At 28.0% G+C, this 26954-nt stretch overlaps 1 protein-coding gene across 1 annotated transcript in view; it reads right to left on the bottom strand.

Annotated features, from left to right (window-relative positions):
- Nucleotides 1-9271: 9271 nt before the first annotated feature.
- Nucleotides 9272-26954, bottom strand: part of LOC105625749 (trace amine-associated receptor 9) — a 39042-nt gene continuing 21359 nt past the window's right edge. Inside the window, exons 6-8 of the mRNA XM_012207072.1 lie at nt 13965-14219; nt 10763-10862; nt 9272-9396 (exon numbers count right to left, since the gene is read on the bottom strand). Of these exons, the coding sequence (XP_012062462.1) occupies nt 9272-9396; nt 10763-10862; nt 13965-14219 (480 nt within the window). The remainder of the gene's footprint in view (nt 9397-10762; nt 10863-13964; nt 14220-26954) is intronic.

Raw genomic sequence — 26954 nt, 5'->3', positions numbered from 1 at the left:
GCCGCTTTCGATCTTTTTCGAACTTTAATTTAATTGTATCTTTTCAACTAAAGGTATATGAATAAAAAATTGAATTGTTTCAAAATGCAAACGAAAATCTACCGATTATGATCTTTTTGATCCAATTTATTTGAAATTGGGGGGGTGTGAAGTTAGCCTTCCCAAAATTAAATAACTTTCTTACTAGAAGTATGCAAACGAAAATTCAAAGTGCATAAATGTGCAAAACGATGAGCAATCGAATGAGCTATGGAAAATTAATTTTTTCAAATGTTGGTGGGTCAACTTCACATGGATGTCATGTAGAGAATATAGGACGTTTCGTATATCTTATATCTGTAAAATATTCTGTATATACAATTTCTCAATATTTATATTTTGTAATTTTATGTTATATTTATATTGCTATTAGCACTTTGCTATCGTTTGATATCACTATATGAAAGAAGATCGCTGGTTTTCTTATTAGTAGAGATGGTGGATGGCTTCTAGAATAGTTGATCTGTTTTTACCGCAAAAAATTATAGCTAAAAACAAAATTTTCAAGTAATTAGAAAATTTTAATATTAAAATATATCGTAATGTTATCCGATAAAAATGAAACAATTTATTCATAAAATAATTACATATAAATATTTCATATTACGATAAAATTACATATTAAATCTTGATTTTATTTTTCAAATATTCTGATTTTATTTTTAACTATTATAATTAAAACGATGTTGTTTCTGAACTTTTCGAATATTGACGTCACTGTCATGAAATGAATAGACTTCGTAAACCAACGTTATTTTGACTGAGTTAGTCAATTTTCATTGTACAACATAGAATTCAACATAGAATAATATTCAACATAGAATAATAAATTATCTATAAACAAAAGATATTTAATTTTTTGCTTCAATGTTTAATTTTTAGGAAAAATTGATTTTAAGCTATTTGCGGCTTGCTTAATTGTCTAAATAAAATCATTTTAAAAAATTATATGTATTTATTCTACAGCTAATACGCATACTTGTTACTGATTGACAATAAAATACAAAAATAATGTGCATTGTAATTAATCATGTACTTTAAGATTTATCAAAAATGAAACGAGAATTTTTCTTTAGAAATAACATATTAATCCTAGAAATCAATATGTTTATTAGATGTAGAATAAAAATACATATATTTTTTAATAATTTTAATATAATTGAGCAAACTGCACTAAAAATGACTAAAAATCAAATTTTTCTTAAAGATTAAACATTGAAACGAAGAATTAAAAATATCTTTCGTTCGAAGATAATTTGTTATTCTAGTTTGAGATAAAAATTTACAATGTTACAAAATTATAAAACAGAAATTTAGATAAAAGCTATTTAGATAAAAGCTTTGTTAATATCGATTATAATATAATATGTATAAAAAAAATACTGTATATTTTTATTCGTAATATAATATTTAACCCTTCGTGGTCCTAATCTAATTTAACATCTGAGAATTTTATATTGATCATACAAGGGGTAAAATGACCTTAACATTTTAATTGATTGCCGTACTTACAGATTTTTAAGATCACAAAAATTATTGAATATACTTTAAATATTGTAGAATATAGAAAAATGCAATGTCTTTTTAAAGTTTTTAATTTTATCATATATTTAAAAAATTGCAAAGGCTGACGTCCAAGGAACAATATGCGGTTGACAGTGCAAAAAGAGTATTTTAAACTTTGAAGTTCAAGTCCCGTTTTAAAAAAAAGACCTTAGAAATATAAAACCTCACATCCTTTTAGGACTATCTTTCCCCTGGACCCCAAATGTCCACGAAGGGTTAATGTTATTTTGGTAATAAGATACTTGAAATATTCTTTTTTAATTTTGTTTCAAAGAAATCAATATTAACTTTATATTTAATTTTAACTTAACACCTTCAATGCTTTTATTTACTTTGTACATAAATTCTCGTTTATCGTATAAATAAAAATGCTCAATTTATTATCAACTAAAAACAACATGAATATAAATTATGCAATTAATTATGAGGAATCGTAGTTATAGGTAATGTGGTTGTGCTGGATACAGATTTATTTGATTAAATCGTCACGAATTTATCGCTTATTACTGAAAGAAATATTTATCCAGTCATCATCATTTTTGACTGGGAAAATAATTATTGAGTGCTAACAGATTTTTCTATTTGAGTTACAAACTCGTTACAGATAATTCTTGAACTGTCTTATTGTCTATAATTTAAACAATTCACTATCAAAAATAGACAACGTGAGAAATGATACAAATATGTTATTATATATACTTAAAGAATTTTGTTATTAATAACTGACATTAATCAATTAATTACTGTAATATGAACATTGTGATTTTATTGAAATTAATCTATATATGATAATAATTTTTTTATTGAAATTAACTAGGAATATAAGCAACAGAATATTTCAACTAACAATAAATTCATTCGTTAAAGAGTTTAATATTTTGACATCATTAATTAGCTTTGTCGCTTCTGTGTGCGCTGTCTATGCGTAAACCACTGCAGTGGATCCAACGAGCAAATAGCAATATGATCCATTCTCGCATTACTTTTTGTAATTTTGTATAATCATTCTTCAAACATTCTTCGAAACGTTTCTTATACAGAATGATTACAAGTATTTTGAAGCGACAATCGCAATAAGTATTTCGCACATTTTATTCATCTCAAAACACTAGAACTACCGACAATGAATGTATTTTTATACATATATTATTGAATATATTGTTGAATATATGTATATATAATATATCTTTTCAAAAAAAGAGATAAATGAAGAAAATAAAGAAATAAGTTTAATCATTTAACATTGCGACAAAAGTCAAAGAATATCTCAAAAAATAAACCGTTATAAAAATTATACATCTTGATTGCTTTTTTTTTATAGTTCTAGTGTTAAGATGCAAAATAAGAAGAGACGAGAATTATTTTTGTGATTTTTACATGTAATTATATACACACACATATATATATATATATATATATATGTAATAAAACTAATATGTACATCAATTTGATTGTATTTCAAATAGCTCTTCGAATTTATCACATTTCTAGAAATAATTGAGACTTTATTAAATTGTGATTTACAATGCCAACAGTCAATAACTTAATAATAACTTAATAATAATTTAAATATAAATACAAGACGCAGCTATTGTACTTAAATGAATTATGGCGCTCAATTCTTATTTACTCTGCAAAAAATAGCCGAATTAAATGCATTGTTCCAGCACTTTTTTGCAGAATATGTATAATATTTGCTTTCTTCTTTCAGTCCATGCCGATTTATAAAAGATTTTTTGCTTAAGGCATTTATTCGGTGGTATTACTAAATTTCAGTGGATTATTAAAAGTCTCACGTTTACTTTAATAATCTAACTAGTTGCCGTTTTGCTTTTGGCTAATAATCTTATCTAAAATTCTCTACCTATACATGCGCAATTGGTATGTGTTGAATTATTGAATACAAAAACGCATTTGCATTCGATTCAATACTTAACGTAAATCGAGACATCATCGCGGACAATAAACAGTCTCGTGCCGATGATGATCATTTGCAGGCAGTGTTTCATTTTTACTGTCTTTTCCAATCGAACCTTCACACTGATTTACTATGTAAAAGGGTGAGGTGATGTCTCTTCTTATTCTTATTTACATCGTTTTTTACATCGCAAATATTAATACTAAATTTGCATTTAAATTTTATCGCGCTAAGAGATTTAGTGATCATTACTCAAAATGATTTGTGCAGTTTTTATGGTATGATTTGTTTCGGAAGTACATGTACATATGTATAATTCTCTGGAAATTTGTTCTGTTTCAATACATTAAAATTAAAATATTAATTAAAAAATCAGCAGTTTCTAACATACGTAAAAAGATTTTTATCTTTACGTTTAAGAGAGTCTCAAAAAATACAATTTGTAAGACTTTATATTGAAGATATTCTATATAATTAATGCGGTATAATGTTATTATAATTTTACTTGTTTAGTTCAACAATTTGACATTTTTTTTTTTTGCATTAGTCTCTTGAAAATGTAATGTAAAATGAACATGATAAGACTGTAATAACGTCAATAATTGTATGTTTATTTTTTAGAAATATCTTCAACCTCCTACAGAAGTACTTGAAATAAACTTAAGTTTTCTTTTAAATGAAATAATTTTCTCGACAACATGTGCAATTTTTTTATATTTATTATTCACGTTTATGAATAGAGTCTCTTTTCTTTAATATATACGATTCAATCGCTATATACGTATGAACGTACAAATTCATAATCAATTAGACATTCCACTTATTTTTTTTTAAATATACAAATACAGGTTTTTCATTAAACAATCTCTTATGAGATCTTAGATGAAGAGGAATAAGGCTCTTGAAGTGGATACTTCAAAGAGTCTGAGCCATCTGAGGCACACGATATACTTGATTATTAGCAATTTGAAAACAAACACATAATTCACCGGCTATTTATTAACTATTTAAACGGATAAAATACAATAGGTGGATTTTGTCAATTTAGAATACGCGAATAATCGCTGCATTCATGTGAGCACTCAGGCACTCATTAATAGCATTAATTTTTGTTTTAACGTGACTATGCATCGTGAAATGTAAATGTTTCTTGATATAAATTCTTGAAAAACTTACTCGCTAGTTAATATAATCTAACGATATACGCAATTCTATCTGTCATTAACTATATATTTCACGGCATAAATTAAAATAATCGAAAAAAGATATTTTTTTCTAAAATGATCCCCATAATAATATAAAATTTATAAATATGTTACAAAAATTAAGACTATTGTATGTGATATTAACAAAATCTTAAAAAGTTAATATAAAATAAATATAAATATATTATAAGAAATACATTTTGTAACATAATTTGATGTAACATAAACTTTTAATACATCGAAACATGACATTTGAATAATAAAAAGATAGAAGAAACTTTTAAAAAGGCTAGAGAAATTCTAACAAGGAAAATTAGATAATTATAAATATAATGATAAAAACTAATTTATATATTTAAAACAATATATAATATTTAATAAATTATAAATTATTTTAAATTTATAAATTAATTTATATATTTAAAAAAAATTAGCAATACGAGAAGCCGTATAAAGAGTATTACTTCTTATACAAATCTTTTTACATCAGAGCAGTGCGCAATATTTCTAATTATAAATTGAAAGAGTGTAATTATTTCACATATATTAAAGTCTTCAGAGGATTCTCTTTTTATGAGAAATTATGAAGGCGTCGTCGATCTCGTTAATGTTTTCATTTTCAATCATCTCGACATCTTCTTTCGCTGAATAGAAAATTCTAAGTATTAGTAGAAGATAATTTCTTCTTACATATAAGATTTTATTTCATCAACATATAACGCATTAAATTATGTACGATATCGATTCTATGTTTCTTTTTAAAGCGGAGATGCTATTTCCACATTTCTTTTAATTATTCTGAATTCTTCTGCAATATTTAATGTTTTTTACAGAAATCTAATATTGCCTGAAAGACAGTAATTAATTATTTATTTTAAGTAGTACTTATTTTAAGAGCACTGTTGTTCAGTACGTTTAGTATGCCAAATAAATAAATTAATTATTGTCTTTCAATAATAAATTGGTCAGTACTAGAGGTTGCTTCTGCTAGGAAGTTTTATACAAGTTCTCTAGTCATTTCCACATTAAAAATTTTTTTATTTATATATAATTATTATCTTGGTAATGATTTAAACAAAACTCTACATATTGATATTTTCAAATACAATATGCATTTGAAAAGTCAATATACAATTACAATTGATTCAAATCTGTTATAGTTTAATTTACAAGGCTGTTTTTGCATTATTCTATTTGCATTATGCTAAATAAAAATAATACGATTAATTTTTGCCTTATTATATCATCGTTGGAATAAACTTCTTAGAAAATATCGCAGATTACTTATCTCTAATAACAATTTAAAATTTTACAAAAAACGAGAAATTATTGAATAAAAAACTATATGCAATAGCAATGTTGTTTGCATTTTTTGAAAATGCAAACAAAATTGCTATTGCATATTTTATCTGCAGTTTATTTATTACGGTATACAACTCTGCGATATTAAAAGAGTTATTTCAAATATCTGTATTTATCTCCTTATTAAATTTTTTTATAAAATACATATATAATAATGATGGATGTAAAATATTATGCATTGGTCTTCATAATTCATACCAATGAGCTCTTGAGCTTGAGCAAACAATTACAATTTAAATATAATTTATTCTCAATTTTTTTCTCGAAATACATAATTATTCAATACGCAAATATTAATTAACATCACACAACTTGTACGAAGTACATCACACAACTTGAAGCAGCCTTGTCAATTTATTTTAAAAGTAAGAATATATAATAAAGAAGCATAGTCACAGCTAAAGACGTTTTTTTAGAGATAAGTAATATTATTTTGAATTCGAAATATATTACTTATCTCTAAAAAAAATCTTTAGCTGTGGCTATATGCTCCTTTATTGTATATTTATATTTTTAAGCTACCTTCAAAAAGTTTAAATTAAAAAAAAAGATAAGATTAAAGATAAGATTTCTTGAATAAGGATTTGCCTTTATAAATTAATAAATAAATTTAAAAAATAAATCTGTGAATAAAAAGAAATGCTTCGAATTCGGAATTTGCTTTTAAATGAATTTATCTTAAAAGATTTTGAAGAAAGTATTCAAAGTTATATGCTCAAAGAAAAAGCAACTTTATGTTGAGCAGCTTGTAGGACGAACACTCATGCGTGAATAATTAATCGTGGAAAATAGGGATGCGGGCGCAAATGACGTTAACACTCGCAGTGCGCTCCGCCGTGATTAAACATCTACATGTATATCGTCGAGAGCAGCGCGATTAGTATCCTCGTTGGTGTCGTAATTAATTTCCGTAATCGATCTCGTCGCGACGAGAGCTAATCGTGGTGTGTCGACACACGCTTCGAGTATGCTCGTTTCGAAGCATGGAATTCACGTTCCCTTATGCTGTTGCAACCGATGAGTTCATGCTTTCTTATGTAGAATAATGATGAAATAATAACGATGATGACAGTGATATACAGCAACATTTTGATTCAATGATAACCGTTAATCAGTGTTTCATCGCTGTTCCATATCTCGGATAAGATCTGGCAAACTTTTAAAACGCGTGAATTCTAAGTGACTCTGTCGATGATAACGACTCGTTCCATTTAACGTTGCTACATCGTCATGATTGTTCTCTTCTTCGATAAGCGAAACTCGTCCTCGTGCCAGCGAGGATGCGACATGATTTTGCAGATATCGGTGTATAGATGATGGATATTGTGCCCAGTAGTTTTGGAGCATCGGATGTCGGCTTGCCGCCACGCTGTACTAACTGGCGTCGTCCGGGGATCCGAAATCCTCCGTCTGCGTGGCGGCATCTGTGGCTGGAAATTACCATTGACATTTATTATTAGCAAGGATTGAAAAATTACTTTTTAAAAATAGTCACCGTTACTCATTATCGACTCAAATAAATAACTAGTTACCGTTAATTATTAATTTTCAAAAATTAGTCGTTATCGTTACTGTTATTTAAACTGAAACAGAGTTTAATTTTGCAATATTTTATTTACATAATTAAAAAGCAATAAACAATAATAATATTAGACCGATATATGAAAATACAACTAAGAAAAGCAATTGCTTTTTTGATTCGAGCTACATAGAACATACATAACAATATTTCAGAGTGAATTTATATACATATCTAATTCTACAAATCGGGGGCCAATTAAATTTTCGGTTTTAAAACAAAATCTCGTTGAAGTAATATTTTTCACAATTATAATAAATTTTTTTTTGTAGTGCGTGACATTATTTCTGTTAGATATAAAGATTTGTATTTATAAAGTTCTTATGTTACTACAGCTCTGTAATTTATGACATTCTGATTATATGACAATAATAAACTGGATATGTTAGATGAAGAGTTTTTGTAATAATAAATTATGAAAATTAATTTAATATTGATTTAACCCTAGAAAATCATTATTATTTTTGGTTATCTTCCTGATCACATCAGGATTCATAAACTTTATCATGCTATATCTCTGGATTGAATGCGTATTTTTTTAGTTCAAAACGTGTGAAATTTGTACTTTAAAGTCAGACAAAGACAGATAAAAATCAAATAAATATTTTATTTTCAATTAATTACAATGCTTCAATTAATTACATTGGAAAAATTCGTAAAAACGACTACTTTGGATAAAAAATTTTCAATTTTTAAATTTAAATTTGTTAAATTTAAATTTAAATTTGTTCAAGTAAAAAATTTAGTAAGATTTTTTAGTTGACTCTTTGGATTAACAAAAAAAAATAGTACGGTAATCGCTCAAAAAGGTATAATTATTTAAACTATCGAAAATCGATATTTTTGAAAAATCTACATATTATAAATTTACAATTAATAAATAAAATTTTATTATTTAAACAATATAAAATAATAGATAAAGGATTGTACATGTATAAATATTATTATAATATATATGATTAAGTTTATTAGAATTTAATTTAGAGGATGATGCAACACTCGCTCTAAAGCAATACGTCCGCCCCGGCCGAGCGATCTCCGAAGACTGACAGAAATTATAAAATTTCTATTATTTATTATATTGAAATAATTCTTTTTAATTTTACATTTTCGTGTATTTACTTTTATACTATTCGAAACTCAATAAATGTATATTTAATAAAAAAATAAAGAGATACCCAGAACGCCGAAAAGTACATAAGCTAATCATGTATGGGTCTGAAGTATCCTCTTTGAACTTTCGTGCATTTTCACATTGAAAATAACGCAAAAAAATATCCTTGTAAGCATATCATTTTCAAATTATATTATAAAAAAGTTACAGCAATGTAAAAAATCGCAAAAGGTACATTGAACCCATGAATTACTTGCTTGAGTTAATAATTATGAAAATTTATTTAAGAAAAAACTCTTCTCTTTTTCTGTAATTTATGAATTATTGATGCATGTACATTTTTATTAACATAAAGCTGTTTGTGCAAATTGATTAAAAACATTAAATTTTAATATTATGGAAATATAAGATTCTATATAATGTAAAATAACAGATAGCAAATAGTAAATAATAAGAGTAGAAGCATATATTTATGCAACGTGTATACCTCACGTGGATGCTACGTCACCATGTGTTACATGTCCGGTTTCCCAAGGGAGCGGCGGTGTATTCGTTAATGATAACGAGGAACAACGCGCCATTGAGCATCGTTCCATTGAGCAACGCTCCAAACCTGAAATAAAAAATTCCGAACAATGAAAGCTTCAAGCACTGGCTATGATAATATTCGCTATTAATAGGATTGTATTATATAACGTATAATAACGTATAATAATTATTTCCACGCAGTGTAAATTATCGTTTTGAACGATAAATTCGAAGCAAACTAATTTGTTTCGGCATTGCACATTTTATTTCAATCAAGTCGATAAATTAATTATTAATTAATAATATATTTTCTAATGTAATATTCAATGATATTCTCACGATCATTACTGCAAAGAAAGACATAATTATTATAATTTCGTTGAAAGTATAGATATCGCATTTATTTTTTACAGATTAAAAATTCATTCTTTACTAGAAAGAGCATTTAATAGATATAATTTTTTTTATCTATTACTCTCTTCTTTTATGCACAACCGAAAAATAAAGAAACAAACATTGTTTTATTTAATATTACAAAATCGTGATAAAAATTGAATTTATTAATTTATAAAGGGTCTCCATATTCACTTTTGCTTTAAAATGTTATTACTTAGTATTATAATATTGATCTTAATATATATATATATATAGTTACTTTGATAATAAAAGAAATTAATGATTTTGATTCTCTTTTAGCTTTTATTTAAATTTGAAATTACAAAATTAAAAATTTTATCCGATTAATCTAAGTAATAAAAGTCAAATTATGTCAGAGATCTATTAATATTTTACTTTAAACGTTTTGCAATACGTAGTGGCAATTGTGGCAAGCAATGATAAACATGTTGTAACGTAATCAATAGCAGTAGTCGTAAGTTTGATATGATATGTGATTTCAAATGTGATTACGACGCAATTCGAATTTACGCGAAAATCATGTCGCTGACTATTATTAGCGACCACATTAAATCTCCGTTTATGGATGTCATATATGGAGCATGAGAATTCAGTTAATGTTGATAATGGATGCTGTCAAAAGACTGATTCCCCTCGGTTTAATTAGTGCAAAATACTGATTATGTTAATCCCCTTGCTGCTGATGCGAGATCATTAACGTAAAAGCAACCGGATGAATTTTGTTGTAATTAACACAATAAATAGATTCTATAGAAAAGTTTATTGTTAATTTAATTAATTTAATTTTAATTTAATTATAATAATTCAATTTTTATTTTAATTATTTTTTATTTCATAGATCTTTCATTTAATCAAATTGTTTATTAGAAAAAGATCACGCAAATGATTAACAAATACGTTTTTAAATTTTGGTTAAAAATTTTTTAATTCATTATACATTTTTATTGTTGATACGCATTGCCACTACATGAAATTTAACATAAAGAAATTTTTCAGATTAACTGATTTCTTTTTTGAATATTTATTTAACATACCTGATAGGTCGATACCCGCAATGCTGCAAACATCTAAGCCACCGGTGCTAGTCGAGCAGCAGTGTTGTTTTGTTCCTAACGGCTTAGATCTGCACAGAATCTGCATATAAAAAGGAAATTAAAATTAACCGAATTATCAATCATGACATGCATTGATGGTTGAATAATGCTTGTCAGTTTGCAAACAATAAATCAATCGTTCCAAGTAGAAGTAGATTTTATAAGCTTTATTGATTACCTGCGTGATAAGGTTGAAATATTTCCCTTGAGAATGGATAATAAATTGATCTTAAAGCTCTCTGATAATCGAACATCACGCAATGTATTCATGCATGCATTTATGCATTTCATTTATCAGATTAACATAGAGTAGTTTAATTATAAGCGATATATATTGCTGCTTTCATAAACTTTGGGCACGAACAGAATGCTTCAAATGTAACGTTGGTCCTCAAGGGATACAGTTTGAATATATAATACACATTCGGGGAACTATTTTCTACGTAGCAATGTACCATGAGTTAAAATAATATATCAATTATTTAGTTGGAGTTTGTTTGTTTCATAACAGCGTACTATTATTACATGTTACCTCTTTTTTCAATTCAAGCTATGAAAAATAACTTTTCACTTCCTGTTATTTTTCATAATAATCTTGTTTTTACAATAATGCATGATAGAATTTTTATAGAATAGAATATTTCTTTCTCTATATTTTTCCCTCTTTTTAAAAGAAATAATATTTATAATAATTTTTCAAAATTATTTTTACATTTTACTTGGTATAAAATTTGCTGGTTATGCCAATTAATTTATATATATATTTATATATTATATTATATATATTTACATTATAAGTATATTTACATTATAAGTTATACATTACATGTAAAATATATTCTTTTCATATTATTTTAAATATAATCAAAAAGAATGTAAGAAATTTAATGATATTTGTGTTCTGTTTTGGAATACTATCTTATGTAAATTGTTTTATATAAATTTTATGAGCAATATCTGAGTCAATAAAAACCAAGATTTAACTGCAATATCCGACATATGATTCCCAAGGTACTTATTCTATTAAGAGTATATATACTCATATATGTGTAAAGCAATTTTTATAAGCTAATTGATTGCTTTATCAAAACGTTAATACATACAGAATACTTGTGCCATCATAAAATTTAATGTATATACAGAAGCAGATTATGAGTTGTTATGCACAAATCTATAATTCTTTCTATGTACTTTTTCCAATAATAATTCACATATCTTTGATTTATTATTAATAATAAATTCAAATATTAAGATGATTTTTTCTTAATTAAAACTTCAAGATACTTATTATTTATAATAAAATCTAATATTGAAATTGAAAAAGTAATATGTAGAAATCACTCAATATTTAAAAACAATTCTAGTATTGGATTTTAAATATATGCTTAATTGTGATCTTCCAATTTCATAATTTTATTATAATTTTAAGAATTTATCGATTAATCGATTAACATTTTTTAAAATGAAAATACAATAAGTAAATTGATTCACACGATACATTTTGATCCACTGACATCGTTTTACTTCAAACTCATTCGTCGTTTGCCAATCAAAACTCACGTATACCAATTGTAAAGAAATATCAAACATGCTGCACGAGTATTTTATTGTACTTGCATGTAGTTTTGCATCCGGCTTGCGTAGAGAGGAGGCCGCGGTGCACTTCGCGTGGCAATTAAAGATTTACTGCGCACCGACAGCTTTTCGGAATTCATGGTCTGTAAAGTCGAAGCAAGATCTATGTGGCCGCGGCCAAGCTACGCGACGTACTGCCGTTTTCCCTCTTTCCTGCTGAATCCGAAAAGAAAATTCAGCAAAAAAGAAGGAATCAACCACTAGATCTATCATGGAAAGTATCAAGGGCATTGCGTAACGCGTTTTGCACCGGATAAATCTTGTTTTCTCGGGTAGATACTATCACTTTCCATCGTGTTTTCCTAGAAAGTCACGTTAAGTCGTACGTCTTCATTCGTACGCTGGTGACATGAACCGCCATTCTCTTCGAGAAATTTACTGATTCTGTTGCAGCACGATTGATTTCGCGGAATAAAAGAAGTGAAGCGTGAAATCAGAAGCCGGAAAATGCGGAACCTGTGATGTAACGAAAAGATAAAACAATCGGGAGAAAAAGAAACCTAGATAAACAAAGAAAGCGTTTGCCTTACAAATTTATTGAACCTTTCTAATCGTATAAATTTTCTGTTTACTGTACTTTTCTTCTCTCCTTAGTTTATATTTTATCTTACTTATCGCTATTTTATTTTCTTGATCATACGCGTTGCTGCATCCAACATATTTGAATTATAATATAGAATATAGAAACGTTACATTTTTATATATAAAATGTTTTATTAATTATAATTTATCATTGATTATAAACATTTATTATTGATTATAAAATTATTAACATTATTATATATTTGCAATTATATATATTATCATAAATTACAAATATTACTATAAATTATAATTATTATATATTTACTAATTATAAATGATCATTAATAACAAATTATTATGTACAAATTAACTGCGCATGAAAAAGATTATTTATATTTATGTCTTATTTTTGTGATTTTATCTTGTACAAAATGTGATATTTTACTTCTATTTCTTTTTCCAATTTTTGTTTCCAGTTAGTAGGGAAAAATTATTTGTCACTTGTTATAAGTGCTTGGACTAAACTTTAATGGACGTTTAAAAACACGCATCCACGAATGCGTGCAATTCCACTTGTACATAACAAAATTTACGTAAAATTCACACATATGAAATAATGTTGACTACGGCCGTAATAGTCTAATATAATTCGCAAAAGCCGGATGAATTGATTTTGGGATATACAAGGAAGCAGAAGCGAAATAAATTCTATTATTCTAAAATAAATTGATGAAAAAAAAAATATAAAACTTGTCGTTTTGTTATTTCTATTGAAAATAAATTAATCACATTAGTATATGGTTCTTTCTTGATTTCAAATTTTGTGTCAAAGCAAATAAAATTTTATAGTTGCATTCCATTTTGCAATTTATTTTTTATTCCTTTATTTGTATTTCCTTTTCTATACTTTACGTATCAATGCAATAAATAAAAAACTTGTTAACACTAATTAACTTAAAATTTAAGTTTGATATACTCTTACCTTAGTGTAGAGAAACTCCCTCGAAATTCGGCGGAAATGATTGTTGAGCAGCCAATAAAGGAAAGGATTCCAGAAGCTGTTGGAAAGAGCCAGCCACGTGGCCAGGAAGTCGAGAAATGGCGGTGGCTTACTTCCGGTGCAGGCTGCAACGACTTCCTGAATCGTCCATGGTGTGACCATAACGATGAAACCTAAACTCATTGCAGCCATTGTTCGCGAAGCTGAGGTCGACAATCGTCTCTCATGGGCGACAAGCTGAAATATGTAAGATGTCTTCTCTGCAGTTTTCATCTCGTTTAGATGATAGTTTAGATACAATTTCTTGCGAGAAAGCTACTTTCCCGTAGGGATGACTGATTCACATAGTCATTTGGGCTTAGCAAACCCAACGGACCTGAGCTCAATATATTGCGGACATTTATACTTTATATGTACATCCATACATACGTTTTTGTGAATGATAATATAAGGAACATTTTAAAGAAAAGTGGAAGCAAGATATACAATCTGATTTAAGAATGTCTTTTAAAATATGCAGTCCTTTTTGTGAAAGTCTGTGTAAAATTTAAAAAAATTTGAAATTTTATGTGAGTATAAAAGTAGATCTAATTATAAAACATTTTTTGTAGCTGCTGTTTTAGGGATAGAAACATTTTTTGAAAGAAATCAGTGTTTACGTTTTTAGCGGATATCGCCGTAATAATAAGAAATATGAAAAAATGTTTTGAATAAAAGTGCTTTTAAGTTTTATTAAAAATATTTTTTCATTGTTTCGACGATATTCGTTTAGAAACTGATTTTTTTCAAGTGGATGTTTTCATCCCTAATATCACTAAATACAAAAATTATTTCGTCTAATTATTAAGTTCATCTATCCATGGAAAGTTTTAGAGTTTTTAAATTTTACACTTACCGAATTTATATTGTCAGACAAAACTGCATAACGTTTAAAATAATATTCTTAAATTCCTAAAATCGAATATCAATTGCTACAAAAAGTTATTTTATGTTTAGATTTGTCTACTCTATATATTTATGCAATATTTTAGATATTTTTGAATTTTATTTTTGCTGAACTTTCCTCGTGACTCAAAAATGATTCATTTCTTATCCGTAGAATTGGAAGGCAACATAATATTTCCACTCAATAACATCATAATTTAGTATTTTATGATATTATTGGCTTAAAATCTATTTTTATAATGTGTGTTAGAATTCAAAATAGAATTCTATATTTTCTAATTTTTATACTGTTTTTTATATTTTCTATTATCTTATATTTTCTATATTTTCTATATTTTATACTGTGATATAAAAAGTAATATATAAAAAGTAATATAGTAATTAGAAATATACATACGTATAGAACATATATTAAAATGAAGAGTATACAATTCGAATTATAAGTCTTTTAAAATTGGCGATATATCTTAGAATGTTAAGAATAGAATATAACTAAGATATTTATTTTTTATGATATACCAGCATTTCATTCTTCATTAAGTATTCTTTTTAGAAGATGGAACTCATCTTCTTAATAACTCTTTTGACTGATGAATTTTTGAATAGAAGGTTGAGTTTAACGTCGGCTTGATTACTGTCGAGTTTCAGACTGTGGCGTTTATATTTAATTACAGCGATCATACCGCGAACGATATTCGAATGAAAAATTAAATAGTTTCTTTCTTTACATTAGGCCCGAAATATTATAGAAAATTCAACTTTCAAATTGTACTTTCTAACATCTTTAATATCATCACCTTGCAAATAATCTTCTTAAAGTTCAAATTTTATCCCATAAAGAAGTTTTAAGTGCGGGAGGGGTACGTCTTTTACGATCGGCATCGACATCTTAAATCATCTTAAATCTATAACGCTCTGTCTTACGATATTCGCTAACGCAATTGTTCGGAAGAGTAACGGCCGCACATTATCGATATTTTCCTAAAAGCTCGCTGATCTGTCTTAAGAACTTTTGTGTTTCAATTACTTTCACGGTTTCCAAGATGATTACATTTCATAGTCAAGTCGGATAAGGATTTTTTTACAATAATACATTGTATTAATTAGCATTATTCCAATACGAAATGAAAGTACATTTCCGTTTATTGTGAAACAAAGTGATATTTTTTGGTGGACAAAGAGAGAAAATTAAAATTGAAGAAGATAAGGGAACGATATTTATAATTGAAGAATTGCATCTATAACAATGGGATAAGATTTTTTTTAACGGAAAGAACGTGTGACATTTCGTCAAACGGTAAATTCCTCGTACCTTAGTCTCGGGGATATAATCTCAAAAGCAGACGTAATGTCAGAAAAGATCTGGACGAATGGCTCTTAACGCGCTAAAGGCTTGCCGACGCATCTCAGTCTCAACTCGTCCTTTAGGCCGGCTTGACACGGTTACGAAAGTCGCTAAGCGCTAAGCTCGTCAGCATCAAAGCCTTTCGTCGTGCGGCAGTAAAAGGATTACGAATCTGCTCGTTTAGCTGGATCCTTCCATTTCCACTCTCTTCGTCCGCTGTCTTTTGCTTCTTTTTTTCTGTTCTCTTTCGCCTCCCTTTCTGTGCGGCATCTATATGTAAGCTCTCTTCGAAAGTTCTGGGATTACAACAGTAATGCCTGGATAGGTGTGAATACGGTTGGTAAGTGTAGAATTTCTTAAATGTCCAACAAAACTAATCAAAAGATATGTTCTTTGAAATGGTTTCGTATCGAATGGATGAACTATTACTGCTCTCTGAGTATGCCAGTTACTTTGAGATATCTTTCTACAAAGATATATTATAAGAATCATATTCTTTAAATAATATTCATTGAGATTAGAAGAATTTTGTCTTTTATTTATGACTTCTTTTGTTTACAAATTAATTGTCTGTAACACCGTTTGCCTACATCTCATTTGTCTACAGATCGATTGTACACACGTATTATTGCCTACAGATTGATTGACTACAAACACTTTTGTGCACAAATATTATTTTATATATAAAATTAAGGTTAAATTACGTAAGAAAATAATTTGTGTTTTTAAATCAGAGAATTTGTATTTTAAAACAGAAAATTTATGTTTTAAAACACAGAATTTATGTTTTAAACCAAAGAATGATACTTGCAATAATACATGTAGGCAAAATTCCTTCTGAAATTTGTATTTGTGTGCAAAAGTGTAGGCATGTAGGCAGTTGAACTGTAGATAATCGATTCGTAGGAAAATGGAGTTCTCTTTTATCTATTAATTACAATTTCTTACTTTCTTTCTAAAAGTTGAATAAAAGCAGATACTTGTAGGATATATATATTCCGCCTCGGAAAGGCGGAGAAGAAGAAGACAAGAATCTAGACAGGAATGTCATTAGCATATCATGCCGGCAATAGGAAGGCAAAGCGCGAGACAAACTATTCAGTCGAATTAGCATTCCGGTTCGATTTATTGTCCTAACTTTAGTGGACAGGAAATCCCGGTACTCTCTTTAACGTGATATGTATCTCGTACATGTGCCATACCGCGACGATTCTTGCCGAGCTTATAACTCGTTAAACTTTCATTGTACTACCGCTCTGTTATAATGCAATAGAACTTTCGCCCCGATGGAATAAGAATCTTCGCCTCGAGCTATCTAAACTCAGAATTGACTATTCAGTATGAATTGTGCAAGTGGTGAATACAACTCTGTTAATATAATACTGCCATTCTCATCACGATGTATACAAAACATTAAAAATATTTTCCTTTTTTCACGAATTCTATGAATACAAGTTACTCAGAATAATTTAAGAGTTCAAAAATGTATGATGCTTGCTAATTAAAAATTCTTGCTTACCTAAAAATAAAACCAGTAGAAAAAATATGCTTTGATATTGTTCGATAAAATGCAGGAATCTTTAAAGATAAAGATTCTTAAAATTTGATTTTAAGTCGTAAGCTTTAAACGAGTTTATTTGTTGCGGATAGGATAGATATATACATATAATCACGTTACCAAATGACGTTTATTGCAGAGATCTTGATATTAACATCGTATATTATTTATTTTGCATCAAATGTTTTTCACTCTATCAAATTTGTCACAGAACCATTTTATCGACAATCTATATTTCTCAACGTTATGCATTCTGAATTTACGAGTTTCCGGGAATGTAGAGATTATCTATCATCGTTGTATAGTAGTCTCAAAAGAAAATTGAAAGACCTTTTGAATTCTGTGCGCGGTCAAGGAGAATAATCGAACAAATAGAAAATTGACGATGCTTATTGCGCTATAATTTATAAAATTATGAAGAATTGATATACTACAATATTTATGATATGATATATTGCAAATATAATAATGTATGATACAAATGATAAACTGCAAAGATACTGTGATTTAAAAATTTTTTTCAATTTGATACATGAAACATATATATTGAATTCAATAAAATGAATTCAACAAATTAAATTCTCAAATAAAATAATGGTTTAATTCTCTTTTACGATCCTAAATAATAAAAAATTACGAATTTTATAATACAGTTTATGTCAGTTTACATTATGCAATGCATAAGAAAAATATATGAGAAAGCTAAAGATTTGTGGTCCTAAGCAAACAATTATAACAAAGTAAATAAGCTTTTAATGCGATATATAATCCTAGAAATAATCGTATTATCACGAGAGAGCGTAACATAGTGTGTGCAGTGTTAAATTTATATATCTCTACATATGCCATTCGCAGAATGCGCGCATTTACAACAATGCAGACATTATTTCCATCGTAATTATGCAAGGTGTTACACCATTTTGGAGCAATCCGTGTGATATGTAGTTGTGCGTTAAAGGGATTATTTACGAATCAAAACGCTTGCATATTGTCTAATCTTTTAAACAAAATCATTTTTTAAAATTGTTTTTAAAAATATTTTATGACTCTATATTTAATCCTCTTTGTTTTTCAGATAATTCATACAAAAAATTATAACTAGAATGTTATTCTGAATTCTGACGAATTATAGATTGTGTAAAGTAAATTTTACGTAAGGAAAAATGTTACATGTAAAATAATGCATTATTTAACAGAAAACGCATTCTTTTGAAATAGTTATTATCTAATGAAGCTCAAAGAAGATTAAACTTTAAATAAGAATGATACTTATGTATAAATTATTTTCAATTACGTTTATTATATCGAATTTTCCAATCTATTAAATGTATTATTTAGTTATATGTATGGTTGATACATCGTATAGAATTTTCGACCATTAAATTGAGAACGTCCGCGCACGAAATAATTATAGTCGATAATTAAATACACAATAATGGAGATTGTATATTTAATGAGTAACGTTCAAAATTTCTTTTTCAATGTAAAATAATTAAAGTTACGTGTTATTACATGTTGTTACATTGTACATAAGCGTTCAATCTTAAATTACCACTTTAGTGGTAGCAAACTTAACAAATGCATAGCTTGCCGTTCCTTTCAACTTTTTTTCTTTTTATAGTGCGCAGCTTATACTTTCCTCGCTCGCAAAAATATTTTTGCGTTTTTTTGGTATAAATAGAATTTACGTTGATCAAGTATGTAAGGCTTTTCATTGAATCGCTTATAGACAGTTTGCCTTTGATCTGATTTTTATTAAATTTATTTTGGCGACATCGTTACATTCCGCTACATCAAATACTTTCTTATGTCGAAAATGAATGTTTTAAAGATTCAGTTTTGAATAAATATTCGCATTGGCAAGACTTATGAGGTACTTTCGCTTATATTGCGTTTGAATTACAAATAAACGACGTGGATCAGGATGCGGGTAGGTGGAACTAATAAAAGACTATGGCATACTGGTTCCATTTTTTCGTTGCTCTATTGTGATGGAATTAAGTTAGCAGTGGCTCGTATGCGTACTATTCTTATTGCTTTACTACAGTCTTGGTGGTTATGCATGAACTCTCATTGTCGAGAGTCCCTCTCACTGAGGAAAAAAAATAAAGTCTCATAAACGACGCTCCAAAAGACATTACTGCGGTTGGTTACAGCGCATACCGCGCCTGTCGGAAAAAGTATTTTAAGTGAAAAATACTTGTTTTTACTACGAATACAAGAATCAGCTCTTTGACACAAGAATTATAATATCTCCTGCAGGTAGTGTGCAACCTCTTTGTAAAAATCTATTTTATTCATATTGCAGAAAACATGTGAAAACATAATGTAAATTTTTGTACTTTCCATTTACCCTCTGGAAAACTAGAAATTGCCTTATGTTCTCTACTGCTAAAAATATGTAATTAAATGATTTTTCAAATTGTATTTTTAAAAATCGCTTATGAGCAATTTTATGAGATTACAAATAAATATAAAGGCATAAACACAAACAAGTATTAGAAATTTGGAATAAAACTTAAATTAATAAATAAATTCTAGTAAATAAATATTAGTAAATAAATTCTAGTAAATTCTATCTAATAAATAAATTTTTTTTCGAGAATAAATTCAGCTTGCGTTGCAAAGATGTAATTTTAATCAGATTGTACGCCTTTCAAGATGCTGTATTATGTGAAATGATTTTCTTCTGGTACATTAAAATACGTCCCAAGGCGTTTTATACCGATAATACTTATATTGTTGGATTTTGCTTCACGGAAGAACTTCTTAAGCAATTCATTTTTATTTACTGCTCGGGATAAAACGATTACGTATTTACTTTTATATAATAATATAGTACATTTATTTAACAGAGAAAGAAATGTGAAGAATTTTTTAATTAATTTTATTAACATTGAAAACAGAGCAATCAGCTATTTCAATTATTTGCGTTTTAAAGATTATTTCATTTAGATGTTAATTAAAAATATTAAAAACCTTAAAAAATATTAATAAAATATTAAAAAATATTAATAATTTCAATTTATTTACATTTTTCACTTTAGGAAAAAGGATTTTAAAAAATCTCTTATACGATTCACACAAATAAATATTGAAGGCATAAATGTTAGTATTAGAAATTTAAAATAAACTTAAATTAATAAACTCTAGTAAATCGATATTTTTTTTGAGAATAAATTCAGCTTGCGTGTACATATCCTTGATTAATCCGATTTTGGAATATGTAGTAGGGAATGAGAAAAGTCTGTACATAGAATCTGCCTATTATATTAAAAATATCGTATATCGTGGTATAAAACGCGGATAAAATAGAACTAGTAAAAATGAAGTATTAATGAGCGAGGTATCGAGGTAGACGAAAAGAAAAAGCAAAAGTGGAAAATCATCGGGATGATCCTTGACGCTTCAGAAATCCACGAATTCAATCTGGAGTCTCGAACCCATTTGATTCCTCATCTGACTCGTTCCACCTCGTTATCTCACGATAAGTAGAAGCAAGATGAGGTACGAAAAGAACGAGTAAAATAGAATGAAGAAATTGAAAGCAGCTTTAGAACTCTTCGGATGCTCGGTGACCGTATGATATCCTCGTGAATTTCAAGTGACCTGTTAGATTCGACATCATGGCCTGGACATTATCCAACGTCGTGTTTTAATTCCTCGTATGCTTTTTTATTTGCATCAGAGATTGATTCCTGATAATAATCGCTCCAAGCTGTAGCTTTACTTAAACTTTCAATTCTTTCAAAGAAGCAACTTCTTATATATAAATTTGTTAAAGCAATTTTTAAATTGTGAGGGCTTTAAAATTTCTTTATAATTACAATATTATTGTATCAAAAGCTTCTTTATCTACTTTTATCGTTGGACAGTATGATAAATATTATTGATATTTCCTTTAACGTTCAAACAATAATTTCTCCAATTGTATATATTTTTATTACGATAAAATGGCCATTGAAACTATTGGACTGTCGCTTTTGATATACAGTCCTCGACTTTGCACTCAACTATAGTGCCCCGATGATTCGATTTTGATTGAAGTAAGTGATCACTTCTCTTGCTGTAGAGTTTAGAACAGGCAGGAAATCTTTATAGAATAATAATAATTTTATTTGATGTGGATAACATGATAACATGTATCACAAAAACACGATTAAATTAATTAATATTTATATGGCGAATTATTTATAAATCGCAGTAATCTTTTCTGTATTTTTCGTCTTTCTGTTCTATCCGAAAATCTTGTTAGAAGAGAAGTTTAAGAGCATCTGTCCAATAAAACGATAGATTTGTTTGTCTTTCTTAACTGTGGTTATTTCCTCTTCCGATTTTAGTTCGTAACCTATCATCGGTAAAATTTTATTCTTTCGTAGCCTGTGCATCCCAAGGGAGCTGTAGCAGGTTTGAGAATTGGACGATATCCAATAACATCTAGTCTAGAATGTAAGAACTCCGCGTGTAAGAAAGCTACGTTACAAGGAGTTATCGAAGAATCGGTATGAAAATAAGAACTAGCGCGATAGACACGGCAAATATGCGAGGCATGCAATAATTTCATTATTAAAAATGCATTGAGCGATGTAAATAATTTTAGAATAGCTCTTGATTATTTAAACTCAGTTTAACTTCATATTTGTGACAAATTTTAGAAAAATATAGCATTGTTAATTTTTATATTAATGCATTAGCTTAACAAAATTTTATTATTATTATACTTATTAAAACTAGTTAATCTATCGATAAATTACGTGCATTTCGATGCTTGTTGATCACAAATTCAAACACAATAGCTTTTGTTTTTGTCCCTCTCGAATAAGTGGGGTATTGTTCTCCTTTTCTTTCTGTCGTGCAGAAAATCCCTCACATTGGTTGACGGAGAATACCTTTAGAAGATATTCGCGCATCCATTGACCTACATCGTGATCACGTATCGTAAAAAGCGAAGACAGATGATATAGGCGCGGCCGAATAGCGAGTTATTTATAAATAAGTTGATTTCCACAATTTGTCCGTTAATATAATAGCACCTCATTGTCCTTAAAAATGAATGTTTTTCACATACCTTTTGAATTAGTCGAAATGATACGAAAAACCAAAAAATATAATAAATTGATGGGTAATATAAAGAGCTTAATTTTAAAAATTTGAACAGTGCTAAAAAGTTGTTGCCATAAAGGAAGTAGGTCGCAGGATTTCGCATAAAATAAAACAGAATGTAGTACAGAACAAGTTCTATTTTTTAATGAAGATTTACTTTTGTTGGCGAATAAAATTCAAATATGAAAAAATACTTGAGTGCTCAAATTTTAAAATTATACAAAAAAGATAATTTTTTGAAAATGTGTTAATAAATTCTTGTCTATTCTATAAAATTGATTTTACACATTCTATAAAAATTTGAAACTTTATTACTAGTGAATTTACTTATTCAATTCATTATTAAGCTATTTTATAAGAGCAGTACATTATCTTGTAGAAAAAGATGATCGATAGCGCTATGCCACTTTGTTTTTGGAGAATATTTCTTAAATAAAAACTAAAAAATAAAACTTGAAAAATATAAATACAAACTAGAAAGTCTTCTATCAGATGATAATAATAGTTTTTGTAATACTGTTGATAATTTTGCAATGATTAACTTTTTCATAAGATAAGCAAAAATGAACGTTTGACAAAATGGGCATCACAACTGATGTAGCAGATAGTAATGCCATATATTTCTATTTTTTTTCATAGGAGTCATCTGTATAAATGAATTTCTATAAATGAATACATATGAAAATTTTTTAAATCTTTGCATTTCGATATATGTTTCTTATTTAATTTATATGCATATCTTATGTTGTTCTGCTTAACACAAATATGTAACGCAACAGTTTTTTGAAGGGTTTTCTCTTAAATACAGAATTACTTTTAGCTCTGATTGAGTTTGTTTAAGAGACTGTATTGAATAAAAATTATTAAACATATCATAAAGAAATTTGTTTTAATCATATTAATTGCACGAAAAAAGAATAGTATGTACTTATTGTAGACCAAGAGATTTCTTCTTTTAAATTTTATTTAAATTTGTTATTTTTATAATCACTGCATATATGCCAATAAAAATATCGTTAACCTTCTTTTATAACAAAAGTAGCAGACTCTTTTGCTACAACATTGTGGTAGTGGTGAATAAAATGTAGAAATATTATGAACAAAGAAAACAGTGCGCTGCTTGATGTATAACGTGCAGTAAATGAGAGACATGTCTGGTGTAATATTTCTTTACCTTTTTGCATTTCTTTCTGTCTTTATGGTACTTCGCAATTCGTGCGACGTGAGATGCAGCGGTTTCAGCATTTCTTCTAAATTGCATCATTTCGAGGAAGTTCAATAATTTTCAAACACAATTCGAACAATTGCAATAACTTATGTTTGAACGAGCAAAACACCTGTCTTGGCTCGTAACCGATAATTTCAGCACATTAATATAGAATGCCAGGATAATTGATTCATTAATATCGTAAACTCGTACGCTGTCGACAACGGTACGTCGACGGATGTAGACCATGACATAAAGCATGAACGCCACCCACGGGAAGTGGTTTCTGACCGTCCTGGCTCGTCGTCGGAAAGAGAAATATTCCTACCCGCCCTCACCCTGTAATTCCCCATTCTGCCATCGTGCTCGTGCACTTAACCCATTTTGTCTCAAGATCCTGCCTACCCGGAAAATACGAGTTGGCGGTGAGAACAAGGGGAGGGGTGCATAACGATCTGCGGATTTTCAACCGATTACGGACCATTTTGCGATGGAGTACGGAAGCGGACATACGCTTCAATGCTCACTGTAATGCGCGCGCGGAGGATCGGGACGATCTTTTCGGTCGAAAGACGCGATCTTTCAGTGAACTTCCTATGCGTCCAAACCACGGGTCGCGATGCTTTGTTAAAACGACGTCGCATAAGCCACAAAGGATCCCATACTAATTATATATGGAAAATTGGGTTCCGATGAAGTAAGTTAGTTTTCACATAAAATGAAGCTTATAATATGGTAGACAAAAGATATCATGGACACAAGGTTCGATAATGAATAGTTTTTGAACTATGCTGCATCAAAGGTGTAAAATTTAATTGTGCTTACACAGAGCACCTTTGACACCGTAGTTCAAAAACTATTCATTATTGAATCTTTTGTCTATAACATCTTTTGTTCATCACATTATAAACTACATTATGTGTGAAAATTAATTCATTTTACTAGAACCAAATTTTCTATATTTGGATTAGTGTCTGAACGAACTTTATCGTTTTCCGTAGTATCTTAGAAGCTGAACACGAATCCGTTTTTCGAAGTTAGTTATCATGTCACTGTATTTTGAGAAAAATACCATCAAAGAGACAAAAAAAAAATGATTTTGAGGATTTCATGAAGTTATAATATTGATAAATTTTTTTAAATTTTATTAATGCTATCAGAATAACGAAAGTATAATAATGTTAAGTATAAAGTATAAATGAATAATGAAAGTATTAACTTTTAATTTTAAAAATTGTTTTATTTTGATATTATTTTCCGAGTTATAATAATTTGAAAATAGCTCTTTTCTCGTATAATACATGAAAAAGATATTCCATCTTAATTCTGCATTATGTAAAAAGTGTTATTGTACTTATATAATACTATTCTTGTGCACATAATTGGATCATATTAATTAAAAAACAATGTGAAAATAACAAAAAAAATATAATATAAATATATTTTCAACTGCTATACATATCTTGAATACGAAAAATTATATCAAAATAAAATGACAACATTTTAAAACTAAAAATTGATATTTTTGAACACATTTACATTAAAAATTTTGAAAAAAAATTGTTGCTAGTACTACGTCATGAAAACTCTCAAAATAATTTTTTGCTATTTTCCTCAAAAGTGTAATAACCAAATTAGGAAAACAAATTCGTATTAAGTAGGCAAAGATATATTAGAAATAATTTAAAATTGTTAAGTTTTTTTCGTAGACTTTAATATAATTAGTATAATTAGTATGGAATCTTTTATTAATGCGCAATTAATGCTCTATTAGTCTGTATGAAGAAAATTGCCTAAAAGAAGAAATACACAGGCAAATTTTCTTGGCGATGACATAGCAGAAATAGACGCGATGCGACCGTCACTTGAATCAGGTTAATGACCGCAGTGAGATGATTTATAATAATTAAGCAGTCGTGCATTCATGGTACTAGAAGATAATTTTTCAGTACTTCAACTATAATAGATTAAGTAAAGTAATAATTTCTAATATCATTTTTTTAGTTTTCATTAAAACGTTAAAATCCCTAAAGATGTGACCTAAATTGCACGAAAATAACGACTACGAAGTGATTCATCACTACCGCTTTTCATCCAAATGACAAGTCGTTTGATGAATTTGAAATTCATTTTTTATAAAACCGATCTCCATTTGGAAGTAATCACTTGTAATTCATTGTAATCTTTTAATATTATAGGTAAGACTATTATAACATAGATAACAGAGTAATATAAAATTTTAGTTAAGGACGAAAAATAAATTATAGATTCTGTGTTAATATCTTTTTAAACTCTAAATTATGTTTACAAAGAATCCCTATAGTTATTCTCATTTAAACGATATACAAAGTAGATTGGCCCTTAAGATTTTATCATTAAATGCACCGTTTATCAGGAAGAAATAGCATAAGTTTCTTTGAGAACACTCCCAGGTTCTGATTGATTTAATCGGCGCGTATTTAATTTTCTTTATTTGAATCTTGAATACTCGTTTTCTCAGCAAAGCTTTAAAGAATCAGTAAGACGACTTACGATGTCGAAACTGGAATTTAGAGTTTGGATATAGACTGAAATAAAATAGGATTATTGGATTCGAAGTTTAGTTAAAGATTTTAGAGGATTCTTACCGATGCAAAATAAGAATTGCATTCAATTGGGACTTTTTTGAAAAATATCTATTTTATTTTTGTTTCATGATTTCTATATGTAAGGAATAAGAATGTATATATATATATATATATATATATATATATATATATATATATATATATATATATATATATACGTATAGTACTATAGTAAGTAGTATATATA

This window comes from Atta cephalotes, assembly GCF_000143395.1.
Source record: "Atta cephalotes unplaced genomic scaffold scaffold00001, whole genome shotgun sequence".
NCBI lineage: Eukaryota > Metazoa > Arthropoda > Insecta > Hymenoptera > Formicidae > Atta > Atta cephalotes.
This window is presented reverse-complemented; position numbering and strand designations above follow the sequence as displayed.